Source organism: Chondrus crispus, genomic scaffold (genome assembly GCF_000350225.1).
Source record: "Chondrus crispus Stackhouse genomic scaffold, scaffold_48, whole genome shotgun sequence".
NCBI classification, from domain to species: domain Eukaryota; phylum Rhodophyta; class Florideophyceae; order Gigartinales; family Gigartinaceae; genus Chondrus; species Chondrus crispus.
In genome coordinates this window covers 296410-313187 of record NW_005178479.1, presented here as the reverse complement: position 1 = coordinate 313187, position 16778 = coordinate 296410, and the positions used below count along the sequence as shown (strand labels likewise).

The window sequence follows — 16778 nt, the reverse complement described above, 5'->3', positions numbered from 1 at the left end:
GAGAGACGCTATCCTACATGAGTACTACAATTGGAACTGCAGGTCGGCTAACAGAGCATTCAGCGCGACGCAGAGGCGCCCACTGTCGTAGTCTAGGTGGCCTAGACTACGCGTGAGTTTTGGATAGTCAGCTGGGCTGAACTGTCCTCGGGAGACCAGGCCTTGCGGGCCGGCAACAGATCGTCTGTTGCAGGGTAGAGCAGCGGACTGTATCCAGTCCGCGGGTGAAGGAGAAAAGAAGAAGACAGAAGGTAGGTAAGTGTAGATAGTGGGTAAGTAGGTAGGGATTGTAGAGAGATAAAGAAACAGAAAAAGAAGACAACGAGATAGCACACCCAACAAAAGGGGCTGCGCGGCGGGCAACGTAGACACGCACGCGCAGGGGTGTTCAACGTAGGGACAGCGCCGCCAACCTAGGGCAGACGCTCTGCAGGGGGGGTTGGTCGGATCCAAGCCGCGCGCTTCTAGACGGTGCTGTGACTCGCTCGGCGACTGTTAGGGATCCGAGAGTAACGTACTCCACGGAAAAAGAGGCTCCTCCAGAGAAAGGTCTCGAGTTCGGGAGAAGGTTCTTGATGGCTTTTTTCCCTCGAGTTCAGGCGCGGCCCCGCATGACTAAGTAGGGCGGGGCCGGCCGGGGAAGGGCGCTCGGCTTACAGAGCAGTCGCCGTGCAAAAGCTTACAGGCCATTTGCACTTCCCAGGTCGCGTTGTCATACTATCTACTTACAGTGCCCCGGGCCACACTGGTCGGGCGGCCCGAGCTACGAAAATTGGCGTGGGTCCAGCAGTGACCCCCAGAAACAGCCAATGAAAAAGGAGAACTCTCTACAAAGGTTTGTGGGCAACTCCGCGTCGCGGGCGAGCGACCTCCTGGGAACCAGTGCTCCACACCCAGTACAACCATTACGTTCTTGGCTGGGGCCTGCGGGACATTATGACTCAGTTTGGATGGACAGACCTTCAAGAGATGATCAAATATCTTGGTATCGACGACAAGATTAATGAGAATCCGTACGACAAGCTTGGCTTTACTTGCATTTGATAATTACTTTACGATGCGCTAGTACAGTAAAAAGTAAAGCGGTTGTTGATCACGTTCCGTCACCAAATTACACAGTCACACCGCCTTAAATAAACTACAGCGTTGCGTGCGACGGACTCGGCGTGTCGATGACGACGTGGGGGTTGAGCGCCCGCGCGGTGGCTGAAATTTTGCTCTGGCAGAAGCTGGTGGGCAGCGTATGGGGAGCACTCCTTTCAGAGGAGGCTTTAGGGGACTAAAGAAGCGTGTATTTGGGCCTAGGGGGGGCGGTGAGGAGTTGCCATGTGTGAAGGAGTTGCTTCGTCGGCATCCCCCGCCGTGGCTGCAGGACAGGAGCCCAGGGGGCGACTTGGTCCTAAGTGGCCGGGGGAGCGTAAGGCGGTCGAACGGACGAAGCGGGAGAAGGCGTTGAGGTCGCAGGCGAGGCGAATGAACGACAACAACGCCAACGAGGGTGGGGACGTTAGGAGTGGAGATCGCAATGTGCGGCGCATGAGGCTGAGCGGCGGACAAGAAGGCGCGATGGGTGGGGTGGCGACGTGGGGGTGGAGGCCCTGGCAAGATGACTTGGGGGACGGCAGGACAAGGCGGTGGGGTGGGCCGCACGTCCAGAACGGCCTGGTGGAGTGGAGTAGCGCGGGGCGGCGGGCGAGGAAAGTTTGCGTAAGGGCCATAGCTTGTCGGGCGGGTAGAGGCATGGAGGTGGAAGTGTGGCGGTTGAGGAGGCGAAGCGCCTCGCCGGTGGCGTAGGCCAGAGGCGACGCAGGGGAAAGACACCGAGGTTGGCGTGGCGCAAGACCATAGGCGGTGACGGCAGAAAGCGGAGCAACAGGCTCGCCGGTGCGGGGGTCGAGACGGATCTGGTTTCTCACGGTGCGGAAAAGGGAGTGGGCGTCAGCGAGTGTGGCACTTGAGATTAAGGAGGGGGACACAAGGCAGCAAGTGCTGCACGGGCAGCGGTGAGGATCAGAACCGAAGAACCGGGGGCGGGACACTTGGCAGCTCGATTGAAGGGGCAAGGCGCTACAAACACAGAGGTGGAATATGGAGTGGAAGGCGGGAAAGAAGTCTTTTATTTTTTGGGGGGCGGTACTGTAGCACGAGATCGTCGGGTATAAATTGGTTGGAAATTTACTTCTGGCCACCGCCAGAAAGGCCGGTAGTCGTGCGCACGCAAAGGCGGGGCGATGGAGAAGGGGTTTCAGCAGGGGTGGTGTGCTTCGGTACCACTCCCCTGCTACCCTTTTCTTTTAGTCGCGAGTTCAATTCTTCATGAAAATATTGTTAAACAATACGTTTTAAAATAATGTGTTAAAAATTGTTTTAAATAATGTGTAGATTCATGAATGTCAAACTAATAATTTGTACATTTGCGCATTTTTAATTTTTGGCAGTGGCCCGTTGTATGGGGCGTATGAGCTGTTACCCGCTGCATGTTACCCGTGCTTACGGATCATAGCATCTCAATTCATGTATGCCTTCCTCCGTAGCAAGTTGTGCCCACATATGGGCACAAAAAAATTAAAATTATTTATTCTATGGCCGGGCCAATGAGTCCATCCTGCCGTTACGAAGCTTGCATTTCCAATATCTCCAAATCCGTTGTCAAATAAAGCACAAGGCATCCACCAATCGATTTAATGCATGCAAAAACCTAGGGTTCAGACCTCATTTCCCACCTCACTGCTTTCATATTGATTGATATCCAGCAGTCGCTGCCCTCACACTAGTACTGGCGATCCATGACATAACTAACGAGGTCACCGACAGTGTGATATGCTTCAAAACAGTTCCTCTCGGGGCCAACACAAAGAAAGGTGTCCCTTTCACAGCTGGTGCAGTAGACAAATGTCTTTGGAGCTTTGCTTGAAGGCTTGTTGTGCCTCAGCATACCAAACGAGCACAGAACACACCGTTTTCTTCTGTTAGCATTAAGAATACATCTTGGCAAGTGTTGTACATTTGTAGGCAATCTCATATCGCCAAGAGCCATTGCAGAGCTCATACGACGCCTCTTCAAAGGATTACAAACTGAAACCGGGGTACTTCTTGGACTCTCAACTATCGTAGACTTCATAAGGCTCCAAGTAATTTCACGTCGAAAAGCTTTGTGAGCTGGCTTGCTGTTCCAACTCTCACGGTCATGCTTTCGAATAGCAATAAACGAATTAGACACAAATGTATCTAGCAACCAATAAAAGAGAGGAAGCCAGGTCCTCACACCACGTAAATGACAACCGTAGTTAGATCGAAGCTAGTCTGCGATATCAACGCCACCCATATGATGACTGTAGTCATCAACAACTAGTGGGTGTAGTATAACGACGGACGCGCGCGCGGGGAGATTATTAACAGTGCAGCCGTGCACGGTGGACATGTGGGCGGGTGTGCCCACGTGTAGCGAGCGCGCGCGTGCCGAGCGGTCGTAATCTGGCGTACGTGTACAGTAGTGCACGTGTCGGCCAAGCGGTAGTCTGCTAGTATTACGCGTGTACGCTAGCACACGTGGCATCCGTGCGGTAGTCTGTAAGCAGCGCGTGTGTACAGTAGTACACACGTGTAGCTGCAGCGTTGGCGCGGTAATTAGGAATTGAGGCGCTAGTTTTTTAATGGCGTACAGTACCTGGTACGCACTAGGCGGCAGGTACTGTATACTGGGACAGGTGTCCGAGGCGTCCCTCTGAGGGGTTAAGACCTGACACCCGTCCCCACCAGTAAACTGGGGCAAGCTCGCCCCCGTCCCTTTGGCGCCTATATACGTCCGTTTCGGTTGTCTATCGCGCGCGCTGGCTTCTAACCCGTTACCGGTCGCTCTCGTTCATGCATCACGGGGCGACTGCGCGTAACCGGCCAGTGAGCCACTCCCTTTTCGCAAGCTCGTCCGACCGGTTCAATTAGCGCGTCGCGTCCACGCCGCGTACTTCCTCGCTATAGCCTCCGCCTCTCACCCAACCCAGGGCGGAGAGGAGTTATCCCACAGTGGGATAGCCAGTTCCTTTCGAGCACTAGAACCAAAAACTTTTCTCACCCACCTTTTTGCATTGGTTGCGATCTCCTTTGGCCTTATCCAGTTTCTCACAACAGTGTAACCAGGACCAACTGGATGAATAGTTAACAACATCAAAACAGCTCCATTATCAATCCAACAAATACAGTTCACGTCGTCGGTCACAACTGACCCAATAGTGTCCCATTCCAGTTTAGAACTAAGTACAGCTCTTACCTTGAGAGCGGCAGGGAAGCCTGATGTATTTGCTCTTGTCGTTCCTGCACATCCGACTTTCTTACATCTTAACATCTTAAACAGAGCCACACTTGTGAGCAGGTTGTCCATGTAGACTTGGTACATAACAGGGTTGTCATCGTTAGTACCAGGAAGACTTTCTACTAGTTGTGCCACCACAGCGGATGGAGCCATAAACTTTCCTTTGTAGGTTTCCATTTCTTTCCATTTGTATTTGTTGGAATGAGGAAAGAACTCATACACATATCCTCTTTCGCAGAGAGCCCATATCTTAAACCCTTGTCCAATTGGCTTGTTCTTAATACGGACTGTCTATGAACAGCGTCCCATACAGGTGATCATCATTTCATCTACAGAAACACGGCACCCTGGTGTTCACAAAGCCTTTGATGCTTCCCTGACATGTATGAACAAAGGCTCTACCTTGTTAAAGAAAAAACTTGCCATTGTCTGTGGTGGGGTCACAAAACATGCAAGAAGCGCTTAATTTGTTCAAAGCGCTGCAGCGAAATTATTTGTGTTACTGGATGGGTTGGTGTGTCTTCATCACGGCACCAATAGTCGTCTATTCTTCTCTCTTTATGCAGGCCCATGTAAAGAAGTATGCCAATAAAAGCCTTTAACTCCTTAAGACCGATTTGTGACCAAGGTCTTTTGTTAGGTGCATCTGCTTGTTTGATTTCTGCGTATCTGTTGGTATTCATAACAATCTGTTCAAGAATTTTGTCAGAAAAGAATCGCTGAAAGACTGACATGGCTGTAATTTTAAACTCTCTGTCACGAAGTTTGGGTTTGCCACATTCTTGTATTCTGGTATCAGAGAATTCCAATGGTTCAATAGATGGAATCACTGATGGGAACGGTGGCGTTTTACGAGATTTGCGAAGCGGTCGCTCTGACAAATCACAGTCCTCTTCAGAGACCGCGCCATCTTCAGTGGTGCTTGCAACATAAGATAGTGCCTGCGAATATAGTCCTTTGTCATGTCTGACAAGAACTGTTAAGGGCATATCGTCATAGCTGGAATACATGTCTTCTGTCTCGTGATCAGATGACGACATTTTGGCTCAAAGAAACCACACAGACAATTTGATTAGGACTTCTCTCAGTCCGAAGCCTTCGGAGAGATGTGACAATGGACTTCGAGATCGCATGGAAGAGCCAGCAAGAGCCAATCGGATCGCGAAAAATTGTGGAAATTACACGTGTATGCTTACTGTTGGAAGGTAAATGTTATTTATTTCATAATTGACTTATTTATGGGGCATGAGACTTTCAGAAACGGTTCAAATCACCGTCTTTACCATTTGTACAGATGTTTCTGATCTTAACTAAGCTTTTTTGCCAATTCCACTGCCCGTTTTAGGCATTTCTGCCAATATATGGGCACAATACAGAGGAAGGGATAGTGAGTCTTTTCAACTCAAAAACGTGCAAATTCATGCAATTGTACTAGAAGAGGATCTGAAGTATACGCCTGCACATCCCTTCTCCCCATTCCCAAACCCACATTTCTGAACGCTGCTTACTTCATGGGGGCCAACGCTCGGAGACCAACTGCTGCCTATCCAGCGCGTAGGATCGTAGGTGCTGTTGAGGCAGTAAAGTCTGGGATGACATATCGGCGTGCAGCATCAACGTTCTTCATTCCCATTGCATCTCTTCATGCCATTGTGACCAATCCAAACAGACCGATTCAGAAGCCTGGAAGGCAAAGAGCACTCCGAGACGAAGAAGAGAAGTTACTTGTTGACTTTCTTGTCCATTTTGCCGAACGCGGTGTACCGCTGAGTCAGCAGCATTCGCGTGAGGCGGTTGAAATAATTGTTGGCCGAATGCCACCATCTCGCCGTCTACTTCTTCCGTTCTCTAATTCCTCTCCTGGGCCTGCTTTTCTGCGCTCGTTTCGTCTTCGGTATTCCCACTCCATACGGTTTGCGAAACCTATCCGTCAAGACGCCAAGCGATTCTCAGCCGTAAACAGTACTGTACTCACCTCACATTTCGCTACTCTCGAGGAGCTCATCGCGGAGCATTCTCTATATTCATCACGCATTTTCAACCTGGATGAGACAGGTGTCAGTCCTGAAAAGGATATCACCGGAATTACATCTAAAAGATATATGTCGCGCAGTGGCAGCCGCGATTGCAAACTTCCTATTCTTAAGAAGCTGGACCGTATTACCATGATGCTCGTCATTTGCGCAAATGGTGAGGCAGGACATCCTTTGTTTGTGTTTAAAGGTTCGCGCCTGCCGTTCCGGATAGTAGTCCGTGATGGAGTGGAAGTAAAAGAAACACCTGCATCCCTCTTGCCACAAGGTTCTGTGGTCGCGGTACGAAAAGAAACTGGAAGGGTAGATTCTGTCAACTTCTAGAACTGGGCGGTCCGGTTTGTGGACTATGTGAAAGGACGGACATCAACAGGCAAAGTGTTACTCATGTTTGATGGATATCGTGCCCACCTGTCCTTAGATGTACTAGATATACTACTGGAGGGAAATGTGGTAGTTTATGCGCTTCCTGCTCATACGTCAGAAAAGACCCAACCTTTGGATGTTGTTCAGTTTGCGGCATTTAAGGGTTCCCTCAACCGCATTGTCAGTGGCACAGCCAAAACAGCTACAGACAAAGCGTGGGATATATTTGACGTTTGTGCCCTGCTACGAGAGGCCTACATTAGTTCATTCAACTCGACGAATATTATGGCTTCTTTCAGACGGTGTGGGGTATGGCCCTGAGATGCTATGAGGTTATTAGGTGTTCCACGTCCCACGAATGATACGCAGAGCCAAGAGCTGTGCCCCGTGGAGCAGTTAGTACAATTGCTTGAAAAACGACGTTCTGTTCTTTGCCAAAGAATACTGGGTGATACGGCAACTATTCTACAAAATAGATTTGTCGATACAACACACGGGTGTGTCATGACGGCTCCGCATGTGATGGACTTGGTGCGAAAGAAACACGTGGCTACACTACGAAAGATGGAAGCTGTGGCGCGCCGTGCAGAGAAGCAGCAAGTGAAAGACACGCATAGTCGGGCAATGGTAGCTTTATTCTCGAAACAAGTTCCATCAGACAGAATGAGGCGCTATGCGGAGCTGGCAGGCTTGCCGGAAGCCCCGTTAATGGCTGTCGTGCGCAGTATGGTGGAGCTTAGGGCAGCGGCTAAGCTGCGTGCCAGAACGCGAGCTTCCAGTTGTCCTTAGAAGCGTCTGGGAGATGAGATGATGGAAATTTTGACTGCTTGATTGGTGACGAGGCGAAGTCCTAAACGTCAGAAGATGAGGTGTTTTTAGGGCCAAATTTCTGATTGTGTTCAATCTTTAGCAACATAAAGGCTCTCCTTTTTTAATTGGCGCTGGCATCGCTTTGTCGAGCTGTGCGAAAATTGGTCCGTTTCATACACCCATATTCAGGTTCAACATAGAGGACAAAGCGGGCTTTGTATTGCGGTAACATTCATTCACATTGGAGGTAGAAAACCTACGGAGGGTGTGTTTTCTCGAAATCGTTCGACAATTAGCGCACCCCCCTTTTATCTCCTTTTTCATTCCTCTCTTAACCCTACATTTGGTGTAAGCACAATGCCTTGCATACAGTAGTCTCTCTTTAAAATAATGACCCGCAAAAGAATATGGCTGTACTACGCTACCTTCGGTGAAAAGAGATCTCTCAGTTGCCAAAGTGCGAACGCAGAAGCAGACGAGAATTGATTCCTTCTTCTCAGGGGCTAGTAACCTTGCTGGACAAGCATCAAAACTGCCGGCCTAGGAATATTCTCTTTACATGAATAATAATGTCCTTTCCCGTCCTCATTCTTATAAAGAGAGATTACTGTATACTACAGTTGGTGTATTACGCTTGATAAAATTCTGCAACTTTTCTGCAAATGTACTGTAATGAAAAAGGTATGATCCATTGCAGAATTCTGCAAGGTTTTGGATCAGAAAATGATTTACGCTGCGACTGCGGGACTGTAACGTGGGAGTATTACATTTTTGGATGCGCACACACACGAGGTTCGACCACCACCACTATCGACCTGGGCACAGTCGAGCATGACCAGGAGGCGCGGATCGCAACGGCGACACACCAAAGCCGTTAGCAGACAAGGGTTATCTCGATGGAGACACACTTCGTTAGCGCTTATTTTGAGGAGATCGCAGCGGGTGAACGTGTCCACGGAGCTTCTCCGTATGTCGCTCGCAGCATACCTGCGTGCTAGAGCGCACTACTGTAGTCATCTGCGACGAAAGCGAATTATATCCCTTCCAACTAAGCGTTCAACTTTAATTCCCTTACGGACCCTGACTGTGTTTTCAATTTTCGCTTCGCAAAGCAGGATATCAGCCGCATAGTTAGAGCGTTAGCATGGCCAGAGGCCCATCCGCACACCGAAAGAAATCGTTGCTATGCCTCTCCAATTCTTGTAACGTGCATTGTACTACGTCGAATGGCCAGCCCCTGTCGTTGGAGGGACGTGGAAGTGCAGTTCGGAAAGCATGCGTCACAGCTGTGCGAAATATTTTGGGAGGGAATAGAAGCGTTTTTGATTGCAAGGTTGTCACTTATAACTAGTAAGCTTTCCGCTACAAATATACATCAAAAAGCATCACTATTTGCTACATCTGTTGCCGAGAAATCTGAATGTCTTACAAACTGCATCGGATTTATAGATGGAACCGTTCTCAAGATTGCAAGACCTACAAACTATGGACTTCAACAAGTCGTGTACAACGGACACAAGCAAGCGCATGCACTAAAGTTTCAAGCACTTACAACTCCAGATGGAATGTTTCTACACTGTTTTGGTCCTTTAGAAGGACGTCGACATGACTGGAAGCTATATGCTCGCTCCGAACTCCAGTCTCAGCTGGAAGAATGTTTGCTGTCTGACGGCGTACAGTATTGTATATATGGTGACAGTGGATATAACTGGAAAGAATACTTGAAAATACCTTTCCAAGTGGCACATTTAGGGGAAGATGCACGAGCATTTAACACAGCAATGGGTGACCGGTGAATGGATGTTCAAGGAGATCAAGCTATTCTGGAAGCGTATGGACTTTAAGAGAAAACTACGTGTCCAGCAAGCTCCCGTGGCCTCTTTGTACTTTGCTGGGATGCTACTTAGCAACATAAAGAATTGTTTATATCGTAATGAGCCTTCGATTTATTTCAAGTGCAAACCACCCTCTCTTGAAGGGTTTTGGCGTGGCGGGTGTAAGGGGTCAGAAACAGCTGGGCGATGACGGCGACGAATTTGCTTGCCCATTTCCACGCTCGCTACTCCGGCCCAGTATCCTGTCATAGCTTGCGGACCTGTGACTGCGCCTTCCACCTCCGCCTTAATCCCCCTAAAACCCCTCGTCGCCTCGCCCCACTTCTACGCACCCCCTCCCCCGCCCTTGGAGTGTGGGCAGTTCTCGGACTTGTACTTTTAAGGAAGGGGGATTGAAAGTGTGTGGGGGCTAAGATGCGGAAGTCGTCAGCGTTTTAGTAGCGCTGTTTGAACGCCTCCATCATCAGCTTAAAATTTTCAAGCTCCAAGTTGTTTGCCTCTTCTCGTTCCTTACGTCGCTCTTCTCTATCCTTCTCCCGCTGTTCGAGGTCTCTCTCAAAGCGCCGCTCTTCGAATTTTATGGGCGCCTCGTCGCTTCTCTGCAGCGCGGTGGTAAAGGCAGCTATGTTACTATCGAAGAGATCAGGCAAAACCTCGCTGTGTTTTCGCTTTGCCGAGCGTTTTTTTCGGTGTAGTGACTGCATCGGAGCTTTCACCTTCGGTGCCCTCGACGTCGGGCTCCGAAGTGCTCGAGAACCTCTCCCTGTGCATCGCATTGACACGCCCTATGGCGCCCAGACGCTCCTTCTCGGCTTCTCTTTCTTGAGCTGCTCTGCCAGAAGCGCATTTCCCTAGCAACCGTACTGTAGGCGTTCGTAGGCTACCCGCAGGGCGATCAGAGGACTAGGGGTGCAATCGTAGTATTTACGTAGTGTGTATGTAGCAGTAGGTACAGTAGGGTGAAACTCTGGGTCAACCGTGCAGTGCTGTCGTATCACATGCGGAGTGCCACCGGAGTAGCATCACCCCTCCGTAGTTCGTGCGGAGTGCCATCGGAGTGGCATTCCCTCATCTCTTCATAGCTCGTCGAAATTCGCAAGTCGGGTGCCGTTATGCACAATTTTCAAGAGTCCCACCCGCTGGTTGACCCCGATCCGAAGAGCGCCGTCAGCTGGATGTCCGTCAGTTAATATTACTTCGCGTGCGACAAGACCGAGGTCGCGGGCCGGTTTCTGCCCAAGGTTACCGGGCTGGACGCAGGCTTGGCTCCCGCGTTTGTCGCCGTGAAACACGCGTTCGACCTCGGCCTCGATGTTTGACTAAGCCGCGACGCACCAGCGTGCGCCGCACGCTCGAAATCCTCGTCGTCGGCGGCCTGCTCTACTCCATCGTCCTTTCCCGCCGCGGCTCACCATGCTACACCCCTCACCCCCCAACCTCACCGCCGCCTTATCCCCTACCGTCCACCATCGGGCCATGATCCCCCCCACGCGCGTGGTCACCTGCCGTCCAAACACCATCCTGGTCGCCCTCACGCACGGAGACTCCGGCAACCAGCCCTACTTCCTTCTCGAGGCCCTTGTTCTCGCGCGCCACGCTTACCTCGACCTCCTCCTCCCCTCCCTCCTCAGCCGAGAGTTTAGCAAAACTACCACGGAGCGCGTCCTCGACAAACACGGCGTCAAGTACTGGCGCCTCCGTCGCATGCGGGCCGCCGTCGCCCTGTATGCCCTCATCCTGTCCCACTTGCCGCATGTGTGGACCAGCAGCTTCTACTTCGTCTACATCTTCACGCGCGCGAAGGCGCCCGACAAAGTCTCCCCTGTCAAGTTGTCGTCCAGGACGAAGCAGGTGCTGCAGTTTTGTTGTACCCGCACGACGACGTCACCCCGAAAAACCAGGAGGACTGCGCCAAACGCGTGTTTGCAATCCCCGCAGTGGAGAGGCCTCTATCCAGATGTCGCACCCCCCGGGTATGAGCTTGGTGAATGAGCTCGTCACGCTTCGCGACCGGCAGACGCTGCCGGCTGCGGAAGAAACATGTCGCGTCCGGCGTGCGTGCTAGTGGACGGACACACGTTTCTGCACAGGGGGCGGGTGGGGCATGAATACTTGTACTCTTTCATGCGCTATGTAGAGCCCGTGACTAGGATTGCGAACATGGCAGCCAGCTGGAACGTCAAGGAGCTTACCGTGCTCCACCTACGCAGCGACGAGAGGGCGTGTATGCCCAGGCCAGGGATGGAGGGCAAATTTTGCATTAGGTTGCTCATAGCTATCAACGAGCCGGACACTGTGTAATGGGCGCCAATGCGGAACTTGGTGGACAAGGTGTCCAAGCTGATGGCGGCGGAGCAGACGCCGGCGCTGTTTTTTGCCGCATCGCCGTACGTGCCGGAGGAGACGCTGACGCAGCTCCGCGAAGCATTCGGAAAGCGGGTGCGTCTGGCGCTGCTCTTGAAACATTCGCTCCTGCATAATGATCAGAACTTTGTAGAGCACGAGCTCGCGGTGAAATGTGGTTGCTTCATTGGCAAGTTTTCGTGGACATGGTCCGGGACGGTTTACTACAATCACAGGACGCTCGGTTTGAAGACGCATTGGATTGGCGTGCTGTTGGAGAAGAGCAAGACACTGGGCTACTATGCGGAAGAGGAGCACATTCTGCAGCCAGAGGAATTGGAGGCAATGTTTGCGGTAGCAGGTAAATAGCTGTCGCAGTGACGCGGCCTCGCAGTGCTATGTTTAAAGATGGTAGTCCTGGACCAGTTGCAGTGATGCTTGCCGTCTGATAGACGTCTCGAAACAGAGAGAGAACAGCGGCAGAAGTAGAGTAGGGCTTGACTAACAATGAGTGGGGTCTTTCCTGCCCTTTTTTTCTTAGATAGATACGGCTCCTTCAGACATGATTCCGTTGCTTCCCCATGAACCACTCAGGGGGGTTTGTCGTGGAGAGAAACCGCCAAATGTGGATGCCTACAAGTTGCCGCTCGGTTTTTTGCGGAAATTATGGGACGGTTTGTTGCCAGAAAGCCACGCAAGCGCGCCCACACGCGCGCCGTCCCCGTGTGTTTACTTGTGCTGTGTGTCTGGATGCTGCACGACGTCCCATCCGCGCGAACTCTTTGCTCACATGCACACCTGTTCCCCTACAAGAGCACGCATTGGCGAAAAACAAAACAAAATCTAGAATAAATAAAACTCTCCAAAAAACTCTGCAAGCTCTCCCCCCTCCCACCCCCACCTCGTCCTCACCCCGCCCTCACGACTTTTCGTCGAGGCCCTCTCCCTTCGACTCGTCTCTCCCTTCTCCTTCCCCCATCTCTTCTTCTGCCCCTCTCGTGGAAAATTACGCCTTCCCCCCTTCTGCACCTTCAATCGTTCCCATTTCTCCACTATCTTCCTCTCGCAATCTACCCTTCTTGGCCCCTCCGATCTCGTCACTCACGTTTCGTTAACTACCTGCCCATCGCCCCGTACGTTCCAGCCGCCCGCCCCCATCCTCTTTGCACGCAACGCATTTTCGCTTCGTCTTCCTACGCTTACCTTCCCACTCCATCTCGTATTCCACTTCCCTAACTCACATGTTTCTTCCACAAACGAGCAATCCCACACGACTTCCATCCTTCCCTCCTCCGCTTACGTCTCACTACTCGAGTTTACTTTTCCGGCTTGCGCGGCGCGGCGTGTAACAAGCACACCCTGCAAAACCTCCCATTTGCTCCCATGTATTCGCCTACACCCGCTATCCAAGCTTGATCCCTCCGCCACCGCAAACACAATCAACCCTTCATACCGCGCTCTCTATCTCGCCTTCCGCAGCGCGTTTCGTCTAACTCTATTATCTCCCTCGCTACATGCATCATGTCGGACTACAAATACCCCTGCAGCATCTCCAGGTCCCCCTGGAGATGCTGCCGGGGTTATTTCCCTATCCAAGCCGATGCCACCCATGCGTCGCACATGAACAGCGCGAAAGAGGCCGTCTCGTTTCGGATCGGCGTCTTTCCAAAGCGCTGTATATGATCGCGAACGCGCCCTGGACGTCTTTGAACATGTCCTCAACGTCAACCCTACCGACATTGGCGCCATGACACCGGCGGGCGGCGTCTTCGCAAAGAAGGAATGCTACCCGCAAGCTCCTCAAGCACCAAGCCCCGGGCGATCTAGACACTATGGTGCGTCCACCCCCCGTTGCACCTCCGCTAGCTCTGCCCCAGTCTCAAATCTAACACCAATTTCCTCCCCCCACCCGCCCACCAGGAGCCGCTCCCTCTCTCCGAAGCCGCACTGCGCGACGCCGTGGCTGACCGCGCCTCCACAGCTGCCGCAGCCAAGTAGCTGCTATCCACCACCTCACCGCAAAACGCACCGCCCGCCGCATAACATCGCTCATCGCTACATCGTCCCGATCGCCGCCTGGACTTCGGCCTCCACGCTCGCCACCTCTCCGCGCACCTCGCCCACCAACTGCTCGCACTCTTCCAAACCCTACGCTCGCGCGCGTTGCATGCAAGACAAGTGTCTCACCAAGTGAGTTACGCGCCCGCACTCCACGCCGCAAACCACAGCCTCGCCGCGCACCCAACTCACAGTCGGCAGCCCGGCGAACCGCTGCAGCGTTCGCTCGACCTGCGAAAGCCGCTCCTCGCCATCTATGAGCTTTCTCCCCATCTCCGCCACTTTCTCGTGCCTGCAGCCCTCCTGCATGCCTTCGCGCCGAAAGTTCATGACAGACCCATTGTCTGTGCTGGTGAAGCGCGAGTGACTGAGCCTAGACGGATTCTGCCAGTTTTATGTAGATGTGGAGCAAGAAAAGTGGAAGTTTGAGACTCTGTGCGATCTGTACGAAACGTTGACGATCACGCAGGCGGATCTTTTGCAACAAGAAGAGAAATCGTTGAGTGGCTTACGAAGAAGGTGGTGGAGAACGGCTTCACGGTGATGTCGATGTCTGGGAGCATGACGCAAGAGCGGCGGAACGAGGTGATGGATTCGTTTCGGAAGGGGCATTCGCGAGTGCTGATCGCGACAGACATCTGGTCGAGGGGGATCGATGTGCAACAGGTGAGCCTGGTGATCAACTACGACGTGCTGAACGAGCAGGAGTCGTACTTACATCGCATTGGCAGGAGCGGGAAGTTTGGACGTAAGGGAGTGGCGATCACGTTTGTGACGTCGGGGGACATGGGAGCGCTGCGTTCCATCGAAAGGATCTACGCGATGCAAAATTTGGAACTGCCGAGCAATGTCGGAGACTATCTATAAGCAGCTCAGACGAGTCTGTTGGTGAGTGTTTGTAAAATATGAAACACGTACATGCCGTCCTTACCGTAGAGAGTATATACATAACATACACAAACAAAACGCGTTGCATAATGGGCTTGTATTGGTACTGCTCGGAGCGGCGGCGGGTTTGGCGTCGTCCTTTTCACCGCCTTCATAAACTGATTAATCACGTTTCGAGCTGAATGCGCGCTCCATGGTCTCAATCTCATCCCTATGCCCCTTGATGTAGACCTTGCTAAGGCGAGAGTCCTCCTCTTCGACCATGACCTTGACCTCCTCGACGCGACTAGCCTGCTTCCAATACCAGGTGACGGTGAGGACAGAGAGCAGTAACAACTAGCCATAATACGGGCTCTGCAAGGATTGTGGGAGGACAAAGTTAAGAATATAGCTTGCGCTCCTAATGCCACTGGCAGTAACGGCGACCAAAATGGAAGTGACGCTTGAGCTGGCCCGAACTTTGCCCGCGAAAGTGGCGATGACGTCACGGCCGTCCTTCTCCAGGTCGGGGACGAGGGAGCGCTCCATCCAATGCCGGGCCCTGCGCTTGGCGAGGGCGGGGCCGGCTCGCGCAGCGTGAAGGCGGCCTGGGTGATGCGCGGCTTGGTCGAGACCTTGATGAAGGGAATGCCACCCCGGAAGGTCAGGAAGAAGATGAAGGCCGTGGTGTAGAGCGAGGTCCTGTTGACGGAGGAGATGTCAGAGAGGAGGTGGAAGGGGAGGGGCGGAGGTGGCGTGGGGACATGGAGGCGCGACTGCGGCGCGGCGCGGCGTACAAGCGCGGGAAGAGGCGCGTGATGTCCGGCGACGGCGACGAGCCGACGCCACGGCGGAGCGGGAGGGAGGTGGAGATGAAGCAGGGCATGGTGGGAGCGGCGGTGGGAGACATGGTGGAAGTTGGAGAGGGAATGAGGCGCGCGATGAGGGCGGGGGATGGCGGATGGCGGAGGTTGTGTTTTGAGATGGTAAATCTATCCGCCCGGAAGCGCCGCCGTGTCTACTGTCGCATCCCGGTGGCGTACACGGGGATCATGTCGAAAAACGCATCGTCCATGTCCTCGATCCACAAGTCCAGTTCGATTCCCAGGTCGATTCCTAGGTCGATTCCCCGGTCGCTGAGCGTTTTTACCATGTACACCCGCTTCTTCGTGTTCACCGGTATGTAGAAAGAGCATACAGTATGCAGTAGCCGCCGCCGCAGATCATCAGGAATTTCCTTGCATTGTCAAAAGTCTATCAGAGCCACGCGGACAGCGCGGCCGTATCGGCGGCGAGCGGCGGCAGCAGCGGCGGGGGCGCCACGGGCGGCGCAGAGTCCATCACGGGGCGGGCGGTTGCGGGCGGGGGCGGGCGGGGAAGGGGGAACAGAACGCAAGGGGTAATCGCCGAGCCCAAGGGTTGAAAGAGAAGGGCAAGGGGTAAAGCGGAACGCACGGAGGTTGTGTAGCGGGTACGGACAGTAGTGTACCGGCGAAGTACGGCGGGATGTAAAGCGGTGTAATGCGGGTGTTTCCGGGCCGCGCAAGTGCGGCGGCGGCGCCCACGTCACGCGCGAGCCGCCGGAGCGCGCCTCGTGCCGTACACGTGTGTGGGCGTGCCCACGCGCGATTCGGTGCACGTGCCGCGCCTTGCGCTACACCGCGCGCTCGGCGCCCACGGCCGGACCCGCCACCCGCTACCCCCGCCCCCCCGCCCGGCTCCAGCGCGACGGCGTCCGCGTGCGCCTCCCCGTTCTACGCCGCCAACATGGCCGCCGAGCTGGTTTTCTTGTTCGCTGCGCGTGTGCAGGCGTGGCGCGTAGCACGCTCGCCCCTGTGCGAGGACGGTGCGATCGCGTCCTGACCGTGGCGCGCTGCCGCTGGCGTCCCGCTGCCCCGCCCCGGACACCCCGCCGCCCCTCGCGCAGTGCTCTACGCAGTCGCTGCGCAGCTGCTGGCGCTGGCGCGGCGCGCTTTCCGCGGGCGAGCGCTGCGCGCGCCGCACGAGATGAGGGCCATGTTCCGCGCGTGCTTCGCGTACGATGCGCTGCGCGTCGACGAGCGCAGCTTCGAGACGGTGCGTCGCCCACTGAGCGTCGAGCGAGACGTGCTCGCTCGTAGGAGCGAGACATCGCTCTAAACGACACCCGCCTGCAAA

At 53.6% G+C, this 16778-nt stretch overlaps 1 protein-coding gene across 1 annotated transcript; it reads left to right on the top strand.

The window, feature by feature from the left end:
- The first annotated feature begins 14297 nt into the window (after positions 1-14297).
- CHC_T00006674001 (hypothetical protein) lies at positions 14298-14621 on the top strand. The gene has a single exon (XM_005709829.1). The coding sequence runs from the start codon at positions 14298-14300 to the stop codon at positions 14619-14621; it is 324 nt and encodes a 107-aa protein (XP_005709886.1).
- Positions 14622-16778: the final 2157 nt, after the last annotated feature.